At 36.2% G+C, this 17,327-nt stretch overlaps 2 protein-coding genes across 2 annotated transcripts; one reads left to right on the forward strand and one right to left on the reverse strand.

Moving 5' to 3' along the window:
* Positions 1-383: 383 nt before the first annotated feature.
* Positions 384-1,505, reverse strand: LOC148578989 (uncharacterized). The gene is made up of 2 exons (XM_088487966.1): positions 830-1,505; positions 384-622 (listed from the first exon to the last, which is right to left on the reverse strand). Exons 1-2 carry the CDS (start codon positions 1,503-1,505, stop codon positions 384-386), a joined length of 915 nt encoding a protein of 304 aa, XP_088344092.1.
* A 6,183-nt stretch (positions 1,506-7,688) lies between these two features.
* Positions 7,689-15,172, forward strand: NRPB2 (DNA-directed RNA polymerase family protein). Its single transcript, XM_088503844.1, has 25 exons — positions 7,689-8,325; positions 8,429-8,650; positions 8,740-9,030; positions 9,123-9,320; positions 9,697-9,761; positions 9,851-9,937; positions 10,022-10,142; positions 10,241-10,285; positions 10,372-10,509; positions 10,610-10,682; positions 10,766-10,842; positions 10,939-11,046; positions 11,133-11,249; positions 11,335-11,490; positions 11,571-11,675; positions 11,793-11,918; positions 11,997-12,074; positions 12,166-12,261; positions 12,346-12,461; positions 12,547-12,616; positions 12,757-12,810; positions 12,915-13,058; positions 13,437-13,736; positions 14,104-14,526; positions 14,627-15,172. The coding sequence occupies exons 1-25, from the start codon at positions 8,071-8,073 to the stop codon at positions 14,744-14,746; spliced, it is 3,585 nt and encodes a 1,194-aa protein (XP_088359970.1). The 5' UTR covers positions 7,689-8,070; the 3' UTR covers positions 14,747-15,172.
* Positions 15,173-17,327: the final 2,155 nt, after the last annotated feature.

Consider the following 17,327-nt stretch of genomic DNA (forward strand, 5'->3'; position numbering starts at 1 on the left):
TTAGCCTTTTCCATTACCCTAAACATCACCTTTCTCTCCGACACATATATCAAACTCCACCTTGAACATATCTCGAGCCTCTTTGTGGGATAAATTAGGACAGATCCTAATCTTGCTAATCAACTCCCTCGAAACCCATTTACAAGTGACTGACCTACTTCTATTACTCCTAGGACATGTATGCTCATCAACCAATATTTTTATTTGGTAACTAGGTGGCTGGTTTTTCCTTGCACAGTAAACCTCCCATGGACACGTTTCGTTGTAATAGATGACCCTGCACCTATGTGGTTCAACATTGAGAAAAAATGCCTCTCTGCCCATTTGAATACTGTACTTCCGGACTGCATCCTTAAACTGTTGCATCGTGCCAAATTTTATACCTAACTCCAGTCTAATTTTGCCAAAGTTTGTATCAGGATTGTGCTGAGGAAATACTGGTTTTCATCCTCAGAATCAGAACCGGGTGGGGTGTGCAACTCCTCAGAGTGGTACTGATATTCAATTGGCTCATCATCATGGTCATTTCGGTTAGGAATAACCACCCTTGGAGCCTGATTCTCCTCGCTGGGTGGCAGAATCCTCTGACCTGATGGAGGGGGTCTTGGATGATGCCTCCGACCTTGTATCCCACACGAGGCATCCTCATCTAACCCAACAACGTGATGCATTCATATGATTAGGTAATTAATTAACAGACAACCTTTGGCAATTAAAATAGAATCTTAACAGTAAACAATATTATACCTAGGATCTACAATTCATTAACATGATATTTGTGAATAATTGCATGTTTTAACCAACAAAAATATACAATAAATATACTAACCTACATGTTCGTCACCATTGTTCTGTGGGGCAGGTTGCGCTCTACCAGATGGTTGGGGCCTTCCATGTTTCTTCCTGTGTTTTCTTCCTCGGCCATCAGCTTCTTCAAGATGAGATTGCCCCTCTTCGCCTTCAACTTGTGTCTCATGGCTGTCTCCTAAATTGGGTTCCTCATTTTCAACTGTTGCAGCTTGAGTTTGAATAGGTACGTTATCAGTAGCTACGTCATCTTTCAGCGATTGATCATTCCCCCCTTTACTCAACATTGGTTCACCCTCCTGTTGCTGTTGCTCCTCGTATTGTGGGGGATCATCTTGATGATTTTCCTGATTTTCTGAAGGAGTTCCCTCTACTTCTATATCATCTGGTCCTCCATGGTCCTCATGCTGTGGGAGATCCTGGTGATGATTTTGCTGATCTTCTGAAGGAGGTCCCTCAACTTCATCAACTAACTCTGGATCGGCGTCAACATGATGCTCAAAATACAAGTAGACCCTGTTTTCATTTTTCAGTGCAGCATCACACAACTTAACCACATCGGCATCCCTTCTCAGCACCCGTAACCCGTTAGCTAAATCCATCCCTGACTCCAACCAATACACTTCGTTATACCTAGTATAACCTAAATCCAGAAACAAACCTTCAACAAGGAACAAATTACATGTATCAACATGCATCCTGTCGATGATACTCACTAAACCACTGTTATACTTCACCACAGCATCCGCATCCTTCTCTAACCAACCCCGATGGTGATATACAAACGTGATATGAGTTGCCATCTAACAAAAACCATCAAATAAGTTACAATTAGATAAATCAACACATTAAGACACCCATCATCGAGCTGCCATTTCAAAAAAAAATTTCACTTCATCACCAACAATATGCAAACCCCAACGAACTAATAACAAGAAGAACGAAAACATAAAATACTTACCGAAACCTTTGTTGTTCAATGGAGATTTTCTCACTGAGTATCAATGCCAAACGTGAGATTGCATGTGATATTAACAATTCCGAAAGGCGATTACAAAGACACAAGAGACGAAGAGAAACAGAGATCACCACTAACAAACTCTTTAGTTTCGCGCGTCCTAAATGGTCATAGTTAAATATGGTGTTTTATTTAAGGTTAACTTGGTCATTTACTTGGAATTGGGCAATTAGGGTTTCATGAATTAGGGATAAAGGAGAAACAGGATTGAAACCCTCAACGGATGTCACGTTGGAATTCCGTCTGCCACATCACCAAACTCCATTTAACGGAGAAGGGCTCTCTTCACGGTTGGGCAGATTTGTTGCGTTTTAAAAATTTTCGAGGGTATAATTGTCGTTAACAAATATTAGGGTTATTGTTAGCGTTTTACAATTTCGGGGGCATAATGGGTAATTTACTCTTTATATAATTATAATAAAGATATTTTTCTAAATTAGTATAATTATGTATTATTCATTAAATGCATTCATTTTGGAGGAAAAATAGATTCATAAGAAATTGACACCTTACTCTCATTAGTTGGGGAAAAACCCAATTTTAGTATATTAAGTAGATAGATAGATATTAAAAGGAGTTGCTGACCACCTCCAACTAGCCTCCTCACCCATTTGACAACCCGGATTATAAAAAAGAATACTCTATTTAACAAGGTTAGGTAAAAAAGTGTAGCACCTTTCAAGCTTCTACTGTCCATCCACCTCAAAATAAAAAATATGATCATACGACACTTTCTTGGTCAATGGGGCCTTCTATCCTCCATTTTCCACACCAAAAGGATTGGTTAAGATCAGAGGACTAATATTTCACGTGAAACCATCCCTCAAAAGATTAAAGGTCTTACAAATACTGCACCATACATCATTGTACTTTATAGTCTTTACTATTTAGAGTTAATACTCAAAATCATCCCTCAAAGATATCCCGATCTCCATTTTGGTCCTCGAAAGATAAAGTTAATCAAAATCGTCCCCGAAAGATACACGACTTGGTCACGTTAGTCCTTCCGTCAGTTGGATGATGATGTGTCACGTTAAGTGCCACGTGGCACATGATGACGTGGTGGGTGATGCCACGTGTCACGAGATGATTGGTTGACGTGTCAGATCACGCCACATGTCAGGTCGGTGACACGTGACATGTAAAAAAGTTATTTTTAATCAAAATAGTCCTTGAAAGTTCAGACGTAAGTCATTTTTATCCCTAAAATTTTAAAAAATAATCAAAATTAGCCCTTATATAATTTTTTTTAATTTTTTTGATAATATTAAATTTAAAATATTTTTTGATACTACTAATTTTAATAGAAATATAATTGACAAACAAAAAATTAGTAATGGTATCTTTTTTTCTTAAAAATTTTGTCAATAAAATTATCTCTCTCCTTTAAATCTTCTCAAAATCTCACTTATTCTTTTCTATTCTAAAATCTTTTTCTTACATTATCACATTTTGCTAGAATATATATACTAAAAATTAAAATATATGTATTTATTAACCTAAACAAAATTATATGCTCAAAATCAAAATTTATGTATTAAAAGAAAAATTATATAATCTATTTCAAACATATGAAACACACAAAATATTAAATTGAAACTAATTAAATTTAGAAAGTTCTAAGAAAAATTGAATTTCTTTTCAATTCACTATTTAAAAAAAGTAAAATGACACTACTTCGACCCTTGAATAATATCACTTATAAATTTAGATGTGATAATCACGTAATTAGTTTAATAATTTCGTTTGTGCTATTTTATATTCGTTTCTTGTAAATATTTAAAAAAAGAAAAGATTTGGATCTCTTAATAGATCTATTTGACTCAAACCAAAATAATTTGACAACAAAAATATTAACTCTGGTAACGAATATATATTATGACTTAATATTTTCTTTAGTACTTCTATATAGTTAAAAATATTTAATATTTTGTGTGTTTTATATGTTTGAGATAGATTATATAATTTTTCTTTTAATACATAAATTTTGATTTTGAGCATATAACTTTGTTTAGGTTAACAAATACATACATTTCAATTTTGAATATATATATATATATTCTAGCAAAATATGATAATATAAGAAAAAAAGTTTTAGAATAGAAAAGAATAAGAGGGATTTTGAGAAGATTTAAAGGAGAGAGATAATTTTATTGACAAAATTTTTAAGAAGAAAATATACAATTATTAATTTTTTGTTTGTCAATTATATTTCTATTAAAATTAGTAGTATCAAAAAATATTTCAAATTTAATATTATAAAGAAAAAATTAAAAAAATTATATAAAGACTAATTTTGATTATTTTTTTAAAATTTTAGGGATGAAAATGACTTATATCTAAACTTTCAAGGACTATTTTATTTTGATTAAAAATAACTCTTTTACATGTCAAGTGACACGTCAACCAATCATCTCGTGACACGTGGCATCACCCACCACGTCATCATGTGCCACGTGGCACTTAACGTGACACGTCATCATCCAACTGATGGAAGGACTAACGTGACCAAGTCGTGTATCTTTCGGAGACAATTTCGATTAACTTTATCTTTCGATGACCAAAATGGAGATCGGAGTATCTTTTAGGGACGATTTTGAGTGTTAACTCTTACTATTTATCTACATTCATGATTTGTAAAATATATCTACACATTCTAAATTTCCTAGCCTCCTTTAAAAGTATTTAAAATTCGGCCCGACTCAAAATTAAGTTTAAATTCGAGACATATTTTATTAGATTTGGGTTTATTATTTTCATTGGATGGGTGAGATTCAGATTATTTTTTGGATTATTTGGTCCCTTCCAAAATTACCTTTTACAATAAAAATGATATATTTTAAAATAAAATTAGTAATATCATATTATACTTTTATACTTTAATTAATATTTTTTATATTATATGATATTATTTTTATTTTAAAATAATTTATTTTTATATAAATATAATATAATATTTGTTCAATTTAATTTTTAAAAATAAAATTTTATTAATTTAATATATAAAATTTACAAATTTGTATATACTAATTTTATATCGAATCAATTTTGATTTAAACGGATTTATTTATCGTTATTTTAGATCAAATCAAAATAATTTATAACTTTTAAAAAGCCGAATCTTTTTTTTTGGTGACTTAAAAAAATAAACAAAAACTAAGAAAGAAAAAAAAAACAAGAAACTGCTTAAGAAAGGCAGTCCTGCTGAATACTACTCTCAAACTCCTTCCAAGGCAATGGAAGCTCCACTTGGGGATAAATAGCCCTCATTGCAGTCTTTGCCATGATGTCTGCTACTGTATTTGCATCTCTCAAGATCAACCGAAGATCAGCACGCCATTTCCAAGACATGATATCTCGGATTTTTAACACCAAAGGATCAGTAAACCCAGAGCAATCTTGTAAATTATTGACAATAGTAAAAGCCTCCACATAGTCTGTCTCACATATAATGTCTCTTTGTCCCGAGTCCCATGCTAAAAGAAAGCCTCTCCAAATAGCAAACAACTCTCCTTGCAAAATGCTACGACTCTCAATTGTTCCCAGACAGCCTCGTTGCCACCTTCCCTTCCAATCTCTGCTAACACAAGCAAAACCAACTCGAGCACCACTGCCAGGATAGCTAGCATCACAATTAATCTTAAAGGTACCCACTGAGGGGGGAATCCAAGAGCCACTAATGGTTGAGGGGATAGATAGTCGTTGCAACTCAAAAATATTTCGGAGCTCCTTTTCTAAGGACAAAGCCATACCAATCACCTTGTCTGTGGTCCAATGCTCGTGAGGATGAAAGATCTCGTTGTTTCTCGAACACCAAATCCACCAGAGACCATAAAAGAATCTAAAGGGGCGCTGTTTGCTATTATGTAAGAACCAACTCATCAAATCCACTGGTTGATCGGAGATCCCTAAAGCTTGCCAAACAAGTTGGGCTTTTGGACAATCCCGAATACAATGTAAAACTGACTCCTGACTTGAGAAACATCGTGGACAGCTATCCGTGTGCGAAATGCCCCTTCTAAAACGAAATGCAGCAGTAGGAAGAGCCTCCCGAAGACATAGCCAGGCCAAAAATTTGTGCTTTTCCGGAACATGTTGACGCCAAAGCCAAAGCCAATTACCCCTATCCTCCCAACTAAACATCTTCTTACTGAGCCATAAATAACCACTATGAGCATCATAAAACTTTGAGGCCGCACCAGTCCAACACCAACCGACCTCTGAACCAGCTTGAACATCTGGGTTGTAAGAATTAATGTTGCTCTGCAGAGACTGATTCAGAGGAGAATAAATATTCTCAAGGTTCCACTGTCCAGATGACCAAAGGTCCAAGATCCTGAGATCCGAATCAGAAATGTGAACATAATCCATCTCCTGACACAGTCGCCCCTCTCTTCTCCATTTAGAAAACCAAAAGTTCTGTTCCAAATCCCCAATGCACCAACTAAAACCTTCCTTTAGGATATCCCAAGCTCGACATATACTCTTCCAAACATAAGATCCCCTTCCTCGAGACCGACTAAAACAATCATCCTTAGAAGAATGGTATTTCTCCGTCAACAGTTGAACCCATAGCTTGTTGGGATGGTGAAAAAGTTGCCAAACTAGTTTTCCAAGAAGAGCAATATTGGCACAAAAAGGATCTCTAATTCCCAGACCTCCAAACTTCTTAGGAGTGACCAACACTTTCCAGTTAACTAGATTCAGGCCTCTACCATCAGCTTGACCCTTCCATAGAAAGTTTCGCATCATGGATTCTATCTTATTAGTTACCCCTTTAGGGAAGAGAGATACTTGCATGCGATAAGTAGGAATCGCAGTCACTACCGAGTTGAGCAAACAGAGTCTGCCTGCCTTATTAAGCAATCTTCCTTTCCAGCTGGCTAGCCTTCCCCGAATCTTGTCCAAAACATCGTTGAAAGTTGCGCGTGTCACCCGAGAGTGATTAAGGTTCACCCCTAAATACTTGCCCAAGTTCTGAACGAATCTGATGGAGGAGACTCCAGTGAAAATCTCTTTTCTTGTCGCTGAAACATTCCTGGAGCATAGCGCTTTAGATTTTTCCACATTAACCTTCATCCCAGAGGCTCTGCAGAAATTTTCCAAAGCTACCATTACAGTTTGAACTTGCTGTTTTTCAACTTTACAGAAAAGAAGCAAATCATCGGCAAACATCAAATGAGAAATTCTTGGACCCCCTCTAGAAACCGCAACTGGCTTCCACAAGCCCTTATCAACTTGCTGATTAATAGAACAGGACAATCTTTCCATACACAACACAAACAGATACGGTGATATAGAATCTCCTTGCCTAAGACCCCTGCTCGGAGTAAAGCTATTTAATCTATCCCCATTCCAGAGGATAGACAGTGAGGATGCAGTGACACAACGCATAATCAGATTGACTGTCGAAGGAGGAAAGCCAAAACTCACCAGGGTTTATTTCAGAAATCCCCAATCCACTCTATCGTACGCTTTCTCCAAATCAATCTTAAAGGCCAGGGTGCCTTTCTTTGACTTTGTCTTCTTCATGAAATCTACTTAAATCCAACCTACACCATAAACAACCCTATCATCAGAATTGAGTTTAATATATTTTATCGAATAAAGATGCCAATTAATATAAGTTTTTTTTTTTTTGGTTGCACCAAATATCAACTTGATTTTTTGATAAGTTCAGAAAGAATGACTTGATTTGTATCGTTCCATCTTAACTTTGATGGACTGATAGATGAGTAAATCACCTAATATTTTGTTCAAAAATATTTTAACTTCCGCTATATTTATAGTAAGATTTTTCTTTATATATATATATATATATACAAAAGTTTGACAATGTATTGTTTTTTTTCTTCCTTTTTTTGGTCTACTAATTTTATTATTACACTGTTCAAATTAAATCCATTTAGAAAAAAAAAAAAGGAAAAATCTCCGGTCCCAACTCCCAAGTCCCAACCGACTTGCGGGCGTTTAGCGTTGCCAGATCCCCTTTTCTCCGTTATAAAAGCAGCACTCCCTCTAGCATTGTTCGTTTTTCTGAAACCCCAATCCTGGGTCTGGCACTCTGCTAGGGTTTCATCCCTTCGCTGCATCCTCATCCTCTTCGTTTATTCGAACGTAAAAAACACTTAATCCAAACACAAAAACAAGAAGAAGAACAAGAAAGAAGAGGCAAAACCTAATTGGAATTGAAACTAAATTTCAAAAAAAAAAGAAGCTAAATTCCGAAAATAGAGAGGGAAATAATGGACCTGGAAGATGAGCAAGAGTACGAGCAGCAAATGGAGGAGGAGGAGGATGACGAGGAAGAGATTACTCAGGAGGACGCTTGGGCTGTCATCTCCGCCTACTTCGAAGAGAAGGGACTTGTTCGCCAGCAGCTCGATTCTTTCGACGAGTTCATCCAAAACACTATGCAGGAAATCGTGGACGAATCTGCCGACATCGAAATCCGCCCCGAATCCCAGCACAATCCCGGTCACCAGTCCGATTTTGCAGAGGTACCCCTCCTCATTCCCCCATTTTTTTTTAAATTAATTTTTTACTGTGTTGTTGTTGTTTCAGTGATGCTGGTGATCATAATTTATGGTTTTTGTGTTGTAGACTATTTACAAAATCAGCTTCGGTCAGATTTACTTGAGTAAGCCCATGATGACTGAGTCTGATGGTGAAACTGCTACCTTATTCCCCAAGGCAGCTAGGTTGAGGAACCTCACCTATTCGGCTCCTTTGTATGTTGATGTCACCAAAAGGGTTATCAAGAAAGGCCATGATGGTGAAGAAGTCACTGAGACACAGGATTTCACCAAAGTCTTCATTGGCAAGGTATGCGTTTGTATTTTAGTTTTGGATTCTGTTCCAGTTTTGTGTTTTGTAGCTGAAATACTGGTGGTAATTGGGTGTTTCTGTGTTAGGTTCCTATTATGCTCCGGTCTAGTTATTGCACATTGTACCAGAATTCGGAGAAGGATTTGACTGAGCTTGGGGAGTGCCCCTATGATCAAGGTGGATATTTCATTATCAATGGTAGTGAAAAGGTTCTGATTGCTCAGGAGAAGATGAGCACCAATCATGTATATGTCTTCAAGAAGAGGCAGCCTAACAAGTATGCCTATGTTGCGGAGGTCCGCTCTATGGCAGAGTCTCAGAATAGACCACCCAGTACTATGTTTGTTCGCATGTTGTCTAGGGCAAGCTCCAAAGGGGTAAATGCAAACAATTATCAACTGTTTTGGCTAGTTGTTAAATGTCTTGCATGATGATGTCTGAATGTGTTATGCATTTGTTGCTCCTTCAGGGTTCTTCAGGACAATATATACGTGCTACTCTTCCATACATTCGATCAGAAATTCCAATCATTATTGTGTTTCGAGCATTGGGCTTTGTTGCTGACAAAGATATACTTGAACATATTTGCTACGACTTCTCAGACACTCAAATGATGGAGTTGCTTCGTCCATCCTTGGAAGAAGCATTTGTGATTCAAAATCAGCAGGTTGGTGCTGCATTGCCTTCCTATTTGCTTACAGCCAAGATGAGGCTTGCATAGATAGAATTTATAGTAAATCTCTGGCGTATTTAGCAGCTGGATTTTTTGTTTAATCAATTTTTAGTGAGGATTCTTTTAACTGGCTTAATGAAGTAATTTTCTCCATCTCTAGACTAAAGTTATTTCTAATCTTATTGGCACTACAGTCGCTCTGTCTAACAGTATCTTTTTCTTCTAGAGCATGCTCTCTAACTTTGTGGTTGAATATATATATATATATATATAGATAGATAGAGAGAGAGATGGTGTTATTAGTGAAAAATTGTAATAGAGCACGGTTTTGTTTTAATTTCTATTTCAAATATGACAATCTCCCTTCCAGGTTGCACTTGACTACATTGGGAAAAGAGGAGCAACTGTAGGTGTAACTAAGGAAAAGAGAATTAAGTGAGTTGAATTTTATTTCTTTCGAGCCAGATGATGATTTGTGTTCACCCATTATTGAGCAAGGGTTACACGTGTGCTTCAATCTGTAGGTATGCCAAAGAGATCCTCCAAAAGGAGATGCTTCCTCATGTTGGTGTTGGAGAATATTGTGAGACAAAGAAAGCATACTATTTTGGGTAATTTTCTTCATTTTGTCAGATATTTTGTTTTAATTTTAATGACCTTAACCGGGTAAATATTTATTATGCTTTGTCCCACAGATATATCATTCACCGGCTACTTCTGTGTGCTCTTGGACGGAGGGCTGAAGATGATAGGGATCATTATGGCAACAAAAGGCTGGACCTGGCTGGGCCTTTACTTGGTGGTCTCTTTAGAATGGTTTGTTTATCAAGTTACTGATATTGTCAAACTTCTTTTGTCTTTCTATGTAGGTATTTTTTCCCCTTATTTCCTGGTTACTATAATCTGTGATGCAGCTATTCAGAAAGCTTACTAGAGATGTCAGGGGCTATGTGCAGAAGGTGTGTTCTATAGCTTTTATTTGCAACTTGGCATCTGTTACTATATCATTTAAAGTTCGCTATACCTTACTATCTTGGTGGTGCAGTGTGTTGATAATGGGAAAGATGTCAACCTGCAATTTGCTATCAAAGCAAAAACCATCACAAGTGGTCTTAAATACTCACTTGCTACTGGTAATTGGGGGCAAGCAAATGCTGCGGGTACTAGAGCTGGAGTATCACAGGTTTGAATATGAATCATTGCTTTATTGTTATTGTTCAAGAGTCTTGCATTCTTCCTTCTACGGTGGAAGTAACACATACCTTTTTGATTATCTGTTGTAGGTGTTAAATAGATTAACTTATGCTTCCACTTTGTCTCACTTGCGAAGATTGAATTCTCCCATAGGGCGTGAAGGTAAAATAAAATTACTCATCCAAGCCTTAAGACTGCGCTTTATGAAGATTTAGAGTTGAATTTTAATTTCCCTTTTATTTCAGGCAAGTTGGCCAAGCCAAGGCAGCTGCATAATTCACAATGGGGAATGATGTGTCCTGCAGAAACACCTGAAGGACAAGTGAGTATTTTGCTTTCCAAGAATACTGTACAATGCTACTTTCTATGAGTGATCTTTCTCAGTTGTATTTATAAGTCTGATTGGGCTATCATTTAGGCCTGTGGACTGGTGAAGAATCTGGCATTGATGGTTTACATAACAGTTGGTTCAGCAGCATCTCCTATTTTGGAGTTTTTGGAAGAATGGGGCACCGAAAATTTTGAGGTGTTAATGGTTTTCTTGCATTGTGAAATTTGCTTCATTCTCTTTTATGATTTGTGGTTAAGATTGTTTATTTTCCGTTTCTATAGGAAATTTCTCCTGCAGTTATTCCCCAAGCTACCAAAATTTTTGTAAATGGTTGCTGGGTGGGCATCCATCGTGATCCCGACATGTTGGTCAGAACGTTGAGAAAGCTGAGACGCCGGGTAACTATCTACCTGTCTCTTTGTCTGCTCAAAACTTCGATACTTTATTGCATTACTACTGGTGCTGATTACTCTTGTGGTGCAGGTTGATGTTAATACTGAAGTTGGGGTTGTTAGAGATATCCGTCTTAAAGAATTGCGTATATATACAGATTATGGTCGCTGCAGTCGTCCTCTATTCATTGTGGACAAGCAAAGGCTACTTATAAAAAAGAAGGACATTCATGCTTTGCAACAGAGGGTGAGCCAGTAGTAACAAGTGCATATTGGGTGCTGGTATTGTTTCATGATTGCTTAGACGTGCTATTTAACATTTTTCAGGAATCCCCGGAGGAGGGCGGATGGCATGATCTTGTGTCCAAGGGCTTCATAGAATACATAGACACAGAAGAAGAAGAGACAACTATGATTTCCATGACTATTAATGTCAGTACAATAATTCCAGATTTGAATTTTGAAAAGCATATCCAGTCTATATATATGTTCATAGGTGTAGATTAGGAGACTTTGGAATAATAACATATTGTTCGTAAAATATTGTAGGATCTTGTGCAAGCAAGACTTAATCCAGAAGAAGCTTATGCTGATACTTATACTCATTGTGAAATCCACCCGTCACTGATTTTGGGTGTTTGTGCTTCTATTATACCATTTCCTGATCACAATCAGGTAATTTGGTGTTTTACTGTCTTGTCATTGAGATTAGTACATATTGGTCATTTGACTCACCTTTCACTTTGATATCAGTCTCCACGTAATACATATCAATCTGCTATGGGAAAACAAGCCATGGGAATTTATGTAACCAATTACCAATTTCGAATGGTACTTTTTACCTGTTCTGTTTTACATTTCTTCTGTATATTATACTCTACTCAATACTGAGTTCTACTCATGGTTTTCTTCCATTTATTAGGATACCTTGGCATATGTATTATATTATCCTCAGAAACCACTGGTGACAACAAGAGCAATGGAGCATCTACATTTTCGGCAGCTCCCTGCTGGAATTGTAAATCCTTTCTTCCTTTCTTTATATATTATTTTTTCCATTTTAATGATTAAATATCCTTATATGCTTAATCCTGTGTCTTAGAATGCCATTGTGGCCATTGCCTGTTATTCTGGTTATAATCAAGAAGATTCTGTCATCATGAACCAATCATCAATAGATCGTGGATTCTTCCGGTCTCTGTTTTTCCGATCATATAGGTACGTTCTCTGCCCAGATCAATCATGCATTCACCCACTTTTTGGATCTTGATTCATTTCTGATTTGCTTTGTTAACTTTTACAGAGATGAAGAGAAGAAGATGGGAACCCTTGTCAAAGAAGATTTTGGTCGTCCAGATAGGACCAACACCATGGTGAGATTTTTGGCTTTGCTAGTGCATGATTATTTCTTGCGATGCAATTTTATCCCTTTCACCCCATAAAAACATAAAACCCATCCCCACAAAGAATAAAGTTGGTTCTGCTATTTGTATAATCAATGTCTATTTTGCAGGGTATGAGGCACGGTTCTTATGATAAGCTGGATGATGATGGCCTTGCACCACCAGTAAGTTTGTTTGGATTATGCTTTCAAACATCCTGATCCTGCCTGTCCCCAATGTTTGATATAAATGGAAACAAAATAATTCACATTGCAATGCTGTAATATAGGGCACACGTGTATCTGGTGAGGATGTTATTATTGGAAAGACCACCCCAATATCTCAGGAAGAGGCACAGGGACAAGCTGCACGTTACACAAGACGTGATCACAGCATAAGCTTACGGCATAGTGAAACGGGTATTGTTGATCAAGTAAGTTTCTCTCAATGATTTGTCTGTCACATTCTATGAATTATAGATTAAGTTTGAGCTATGGTATTAGAGCTTAATGGCATGTTAAGATAAACTAATGAACTTATATATTATTCTAGAACTTCTTTAATACATAAAATGTATTTAATATTTAATTAATATAATACATATTTGTGTGAATAATAAAATGATTTAATAATATATCACTATATATTAAAACAGAATTATATATAGCTTTGCTGCAATGCAAGGGTGGTGGCTAGTATTTGCTCATTTTCTTTCTTTTTGGTCTTGTAACTAAAATTATATCATGAAGCCTTATTTTTATGCTAAAATCCTTAATATTGGCACTTCTTTTTCCGTTGCTGTCTTTTGTAGGTTCTTCTGACAACAAATGCTGATGGATTAAGATTTGTGAAAGTGAGGGTGAGATCTGTTCGGATACCACAGATTGGTGATAAATTCAGTAGTAGACATGGTCAGAAGGGGACAGTTGGTATGACTTACACGCAAGAAGACATGCCCTGGACCATTGAAGGCATCTCCCCTGACATTATTGTCAATCCACATGCTATTCCTTCTCGTATGACTATTGGCCAGCTTATCGAGTGTATCATGGGGAAGGTAGCAGCACACATGGGAAAGGAAGGAGATGCAACTCCTTTTACAGATGTTACTGTAAGTAGCTTTTCCCGCTGCGACTATATACTTTTAAGATATTTAAGCTACTTGCATCAAATGCTACTTCAGCGGCTCCAATCAGATCTTACTGTAACCTCTCCATATGTGTAGGATGAATGTACTCTTGCAATTCACATTATGAAATTATTATGCCGATAAAGTGTGTCAGCAAGATTTAGAAAAATCTGCATTTAATTGAGCGTCTGTTGTGGATAAATTATCCTTTTTTGGAGTTCCGGTCACAACAATTCACGTCTACTTCACCTGTTGAAATTACCATTCCTTGTACAACTATATTCAAGTTTTATTGGCTGTGCTTGGTTAGGTTTTGATGATGTTTTACATTTGTACTATTCTGACCCAGGTTGACAACATCAGTAAAGCTTTACATAAATGTGGGTACCAAATGCGAGGTTTTGAGACCATGTACAATGGTCATACAGGGAGGCGGCTATCTGCTATGATTTTCTTGGGTCCTACATATTACCAAAGACTGAAGCATATGGTTGATGATAAGATCCATTCTCGTGGACGAGGTCCTGTGCAGATCTTGACAAGGCAACCTGCTGAAGGACGCTCACGTGATGGAGGTCTCCGATTTGGGGAAATGGAACGAGATTGCATGATAGCCCATGGAGCCGCGCACTTCCTAAAGGAGAGATTGTTTGATCAAAGTGATGCATATAGGGTTCACGTGTGTGAGAAATGTGGGTTGATAGCTATTGCTAACCTCAAGAAGAATTCTTTTGAGTGCAGGGGGTGCAAGAACAAAACTGACATTGTTCAGGTGCGTGTGATCTTCCATATTTCCGTGGCTTTTGTATTCATGGATTCTGCGGTTTTCTTGTTCTGAACTTGGTAGTCTTTTGTTATTCATTTCTATGCAGGTTTACATTCCTTATGCTTGTAAGCTGCTCTTCCAAGAGCTCATGGCTATGGCGATTGCTCCAAGAATGCTTACGAAGGAAGTCAAAGCTGCGAAAGATCACAAGAAGAAAGGAGCCTGATTTCAACCAAGTTGAATTCCATTGGAAGTGAGTCTAGTGAGTAGAGTTTCATTGATCTCATGTTACTTTTTGATCTTTCATAAGGATTGATCTTCTCCTAGCAAACTAGTGTTTTGTACATATAGTGGAACAGTTCTCTGAATCAGCAGGAACACGAGCAAGAGCTTGTTCCTTTTTCCTACGTTATTGGTTATCCTATGGTGGTGTTCAGTGCAGAGTTATTGAATTCAGTTTATAAGTTTGATACTGATGAATCTTGTTCCACTATACAATATCAGCTGTATCACCTGTTTTATTTGGTAATTTATTCAAGAGAAAATGGGGTCAAATGTAAAAAATATTCAAGAAAAATGTGAATATTTGTGAAAAAATGCACTTGGTAATCTATTTTCTACTTAAATGACCAAGTGACGTCACTGCTCGATACTTCGTTATGACTCGTATCAGGCCATGAAGGAAATGCAGAATTGCCCTTGACAAATCAACTAGTTACAGAGTAGGAAGATGTTATTGTGACGACAAATTTAGCATACCCAAACAGTGTAAATCTATTCCATATTAAATTGGTATCTTGAGGGCCTTGGCTTTTTATAACAAGAAAGGAATTCTAAAACCTAATTTAACAAGTTGCTTTGGAGTATTTTTCTCTGCCTTGAATTGCAAGCAATTATTTGAAACATCACACATGATTCACGCAGTTCTGTGTGTCACATCAACCATGTGTTATGGACTCAGAGAATGCCGACCTAGTAATAGCATGGCTTAACACATTGCATTTAATTCTTGATTTAAATCACAATCATATACTTAAATGAGCCTTGTACAGTAAAAACATATGCACTCTTTTCTGATGATTTGTTTGACATCAATTACTTAATTATTATTAACTGTTTCAAAAGTTATGCAATATGCATATAGTAAATTTTAATTAAATAATAGTATGGGTGGCAAAACAGGTCGAACCTGTCGGGCCGACCCGCAGAACCTGCTAAGAAGGCGGGTCGGGCTAGATTTTGGAACTCGCCAAATTAAAAAAATACGCCAAACTCGCACCACCAAATTTGCGGGTTTTGGCGGGGCGGGGAGAGCCGGCCCGCCGGGCCAAGGATTTTTATTTTTCTTTTTTTTTTTATTAAATAAAAGAGTGATTACTACTACAAAATTAATAATTATATAATTTTTAAATATTTTTTTTATTTTTATTCTTCTTTTAGTTATTAATTTTATTTATTTTATTTTACAATTTCGTATATATATTTAAATTATGTGACCTATTTTTTAAAATAAAGATGATTCTATTGATAAATATTATTTTGAACAATTTTATTGAAGTTAAAAATAAAAAAAAGATAGTAAAAAATTTATATTATAATTTATCTATTTTTTATTTGTATTTAATTTTTTAATTATTATCTTTTGATTAATTTTTATGAATTTTATTTTTTAAAATAAAAAAGAGTGAAGCGGACTAATCCGTCGGCCCGTTAATTCACCATAAAGTAGGATGGACTAGCATTTTGAGTCCACTTTAGTTAGCAGAACGAGTTGACCCGTCCCGTTTATAGTACGGGCCTAGGCGGAGCAGGCCAGTCCGCTTTGCCACCCCTAAATAATAGTGTAAAATATTCTTAATATTTACTTTTAAAAGTTGATAAACGAATTGCAATACATGACTCATGACTAAGACACATAGTGGATCTTTCTGTCCTTTTATTTCTTTTTCCTATTTCTTTGTTTTCCGAAGGACACTTTGCTATTTCTAATTTCTGTGTTTCCATAAGGACATTGATATTTTTGGCGATGTGTTCAAACTTCAAAGTATATGTCTCTCTAATTTTCTTATAATTAATCTGTAGTCAGTACATTATCAAAGTCACATTTTTATATTATATGATTTTTTAAAGATATGTACTCTTCGATTCTAGCTATTTAAATAGAAAACACCTTTTTTAGAGTCTGTCGAAAAAGTATAATGTTATAAATATAAATTAATGTACAGAGTAGGAATTTTAATTTTGAAATGGAGGGATTGTTGGTGTATAGCTGGGTTATAGAGGTTTATGGTGTTTTACGGGTGTGTGATGGCTGCACAGAACAAATCGAACGAACTAATGGAGGGACCTGTAATCGGACGGTCCGATTTCACTAATCGGACGGTCCGATTTCACTAATCGGACGGTACACAAATCGAACTGTCCGATTTGCGTACTGCTTCCCTGATTGGCTTCGATGCATTTATACCATTCGAGTGTCTTCCCCCCTCCCAGCAGCTATCTCTTTCACTCTCGTATTCTTTTCTGCTTGCTCCCAACTCCACAACCTTGTTCATTGTCCACCATTATTGGACCACAAAATAGTTAAAGAAAAAAAATTAAAATACAATGTCAAGAAGACTAAAAATTAAGGAAATAAACCAGCCAGAGTTTCATATTGTTAATTATCTTGGGCATCTAAATTATGTAAGTTTTTTTTTAATATTTTAATTTAATAAAAATAATAGTGATAATATTGTAGGTTTTAGTAGCAATATATATTATAATAGCACTAAGTAGAGATTAGTTATGTGTGTATAATATTTTTA

This window comes from Arachis ipaensis, chromosome B10, assembly GCF_059453495.1.
Source record: "Arachis ipaensis isolate K30076 ecotype BB chromosome B10, ASM5945349v1, whole genome shotgun sequence".
Taxonomy (NCBI): domain Eukaryota; kingdom Viridiplantae; phylum Streptophyta; class Magnoliopsida; order Fabales; family Fabaceae; genus Arachis; species Arachis ipaensis.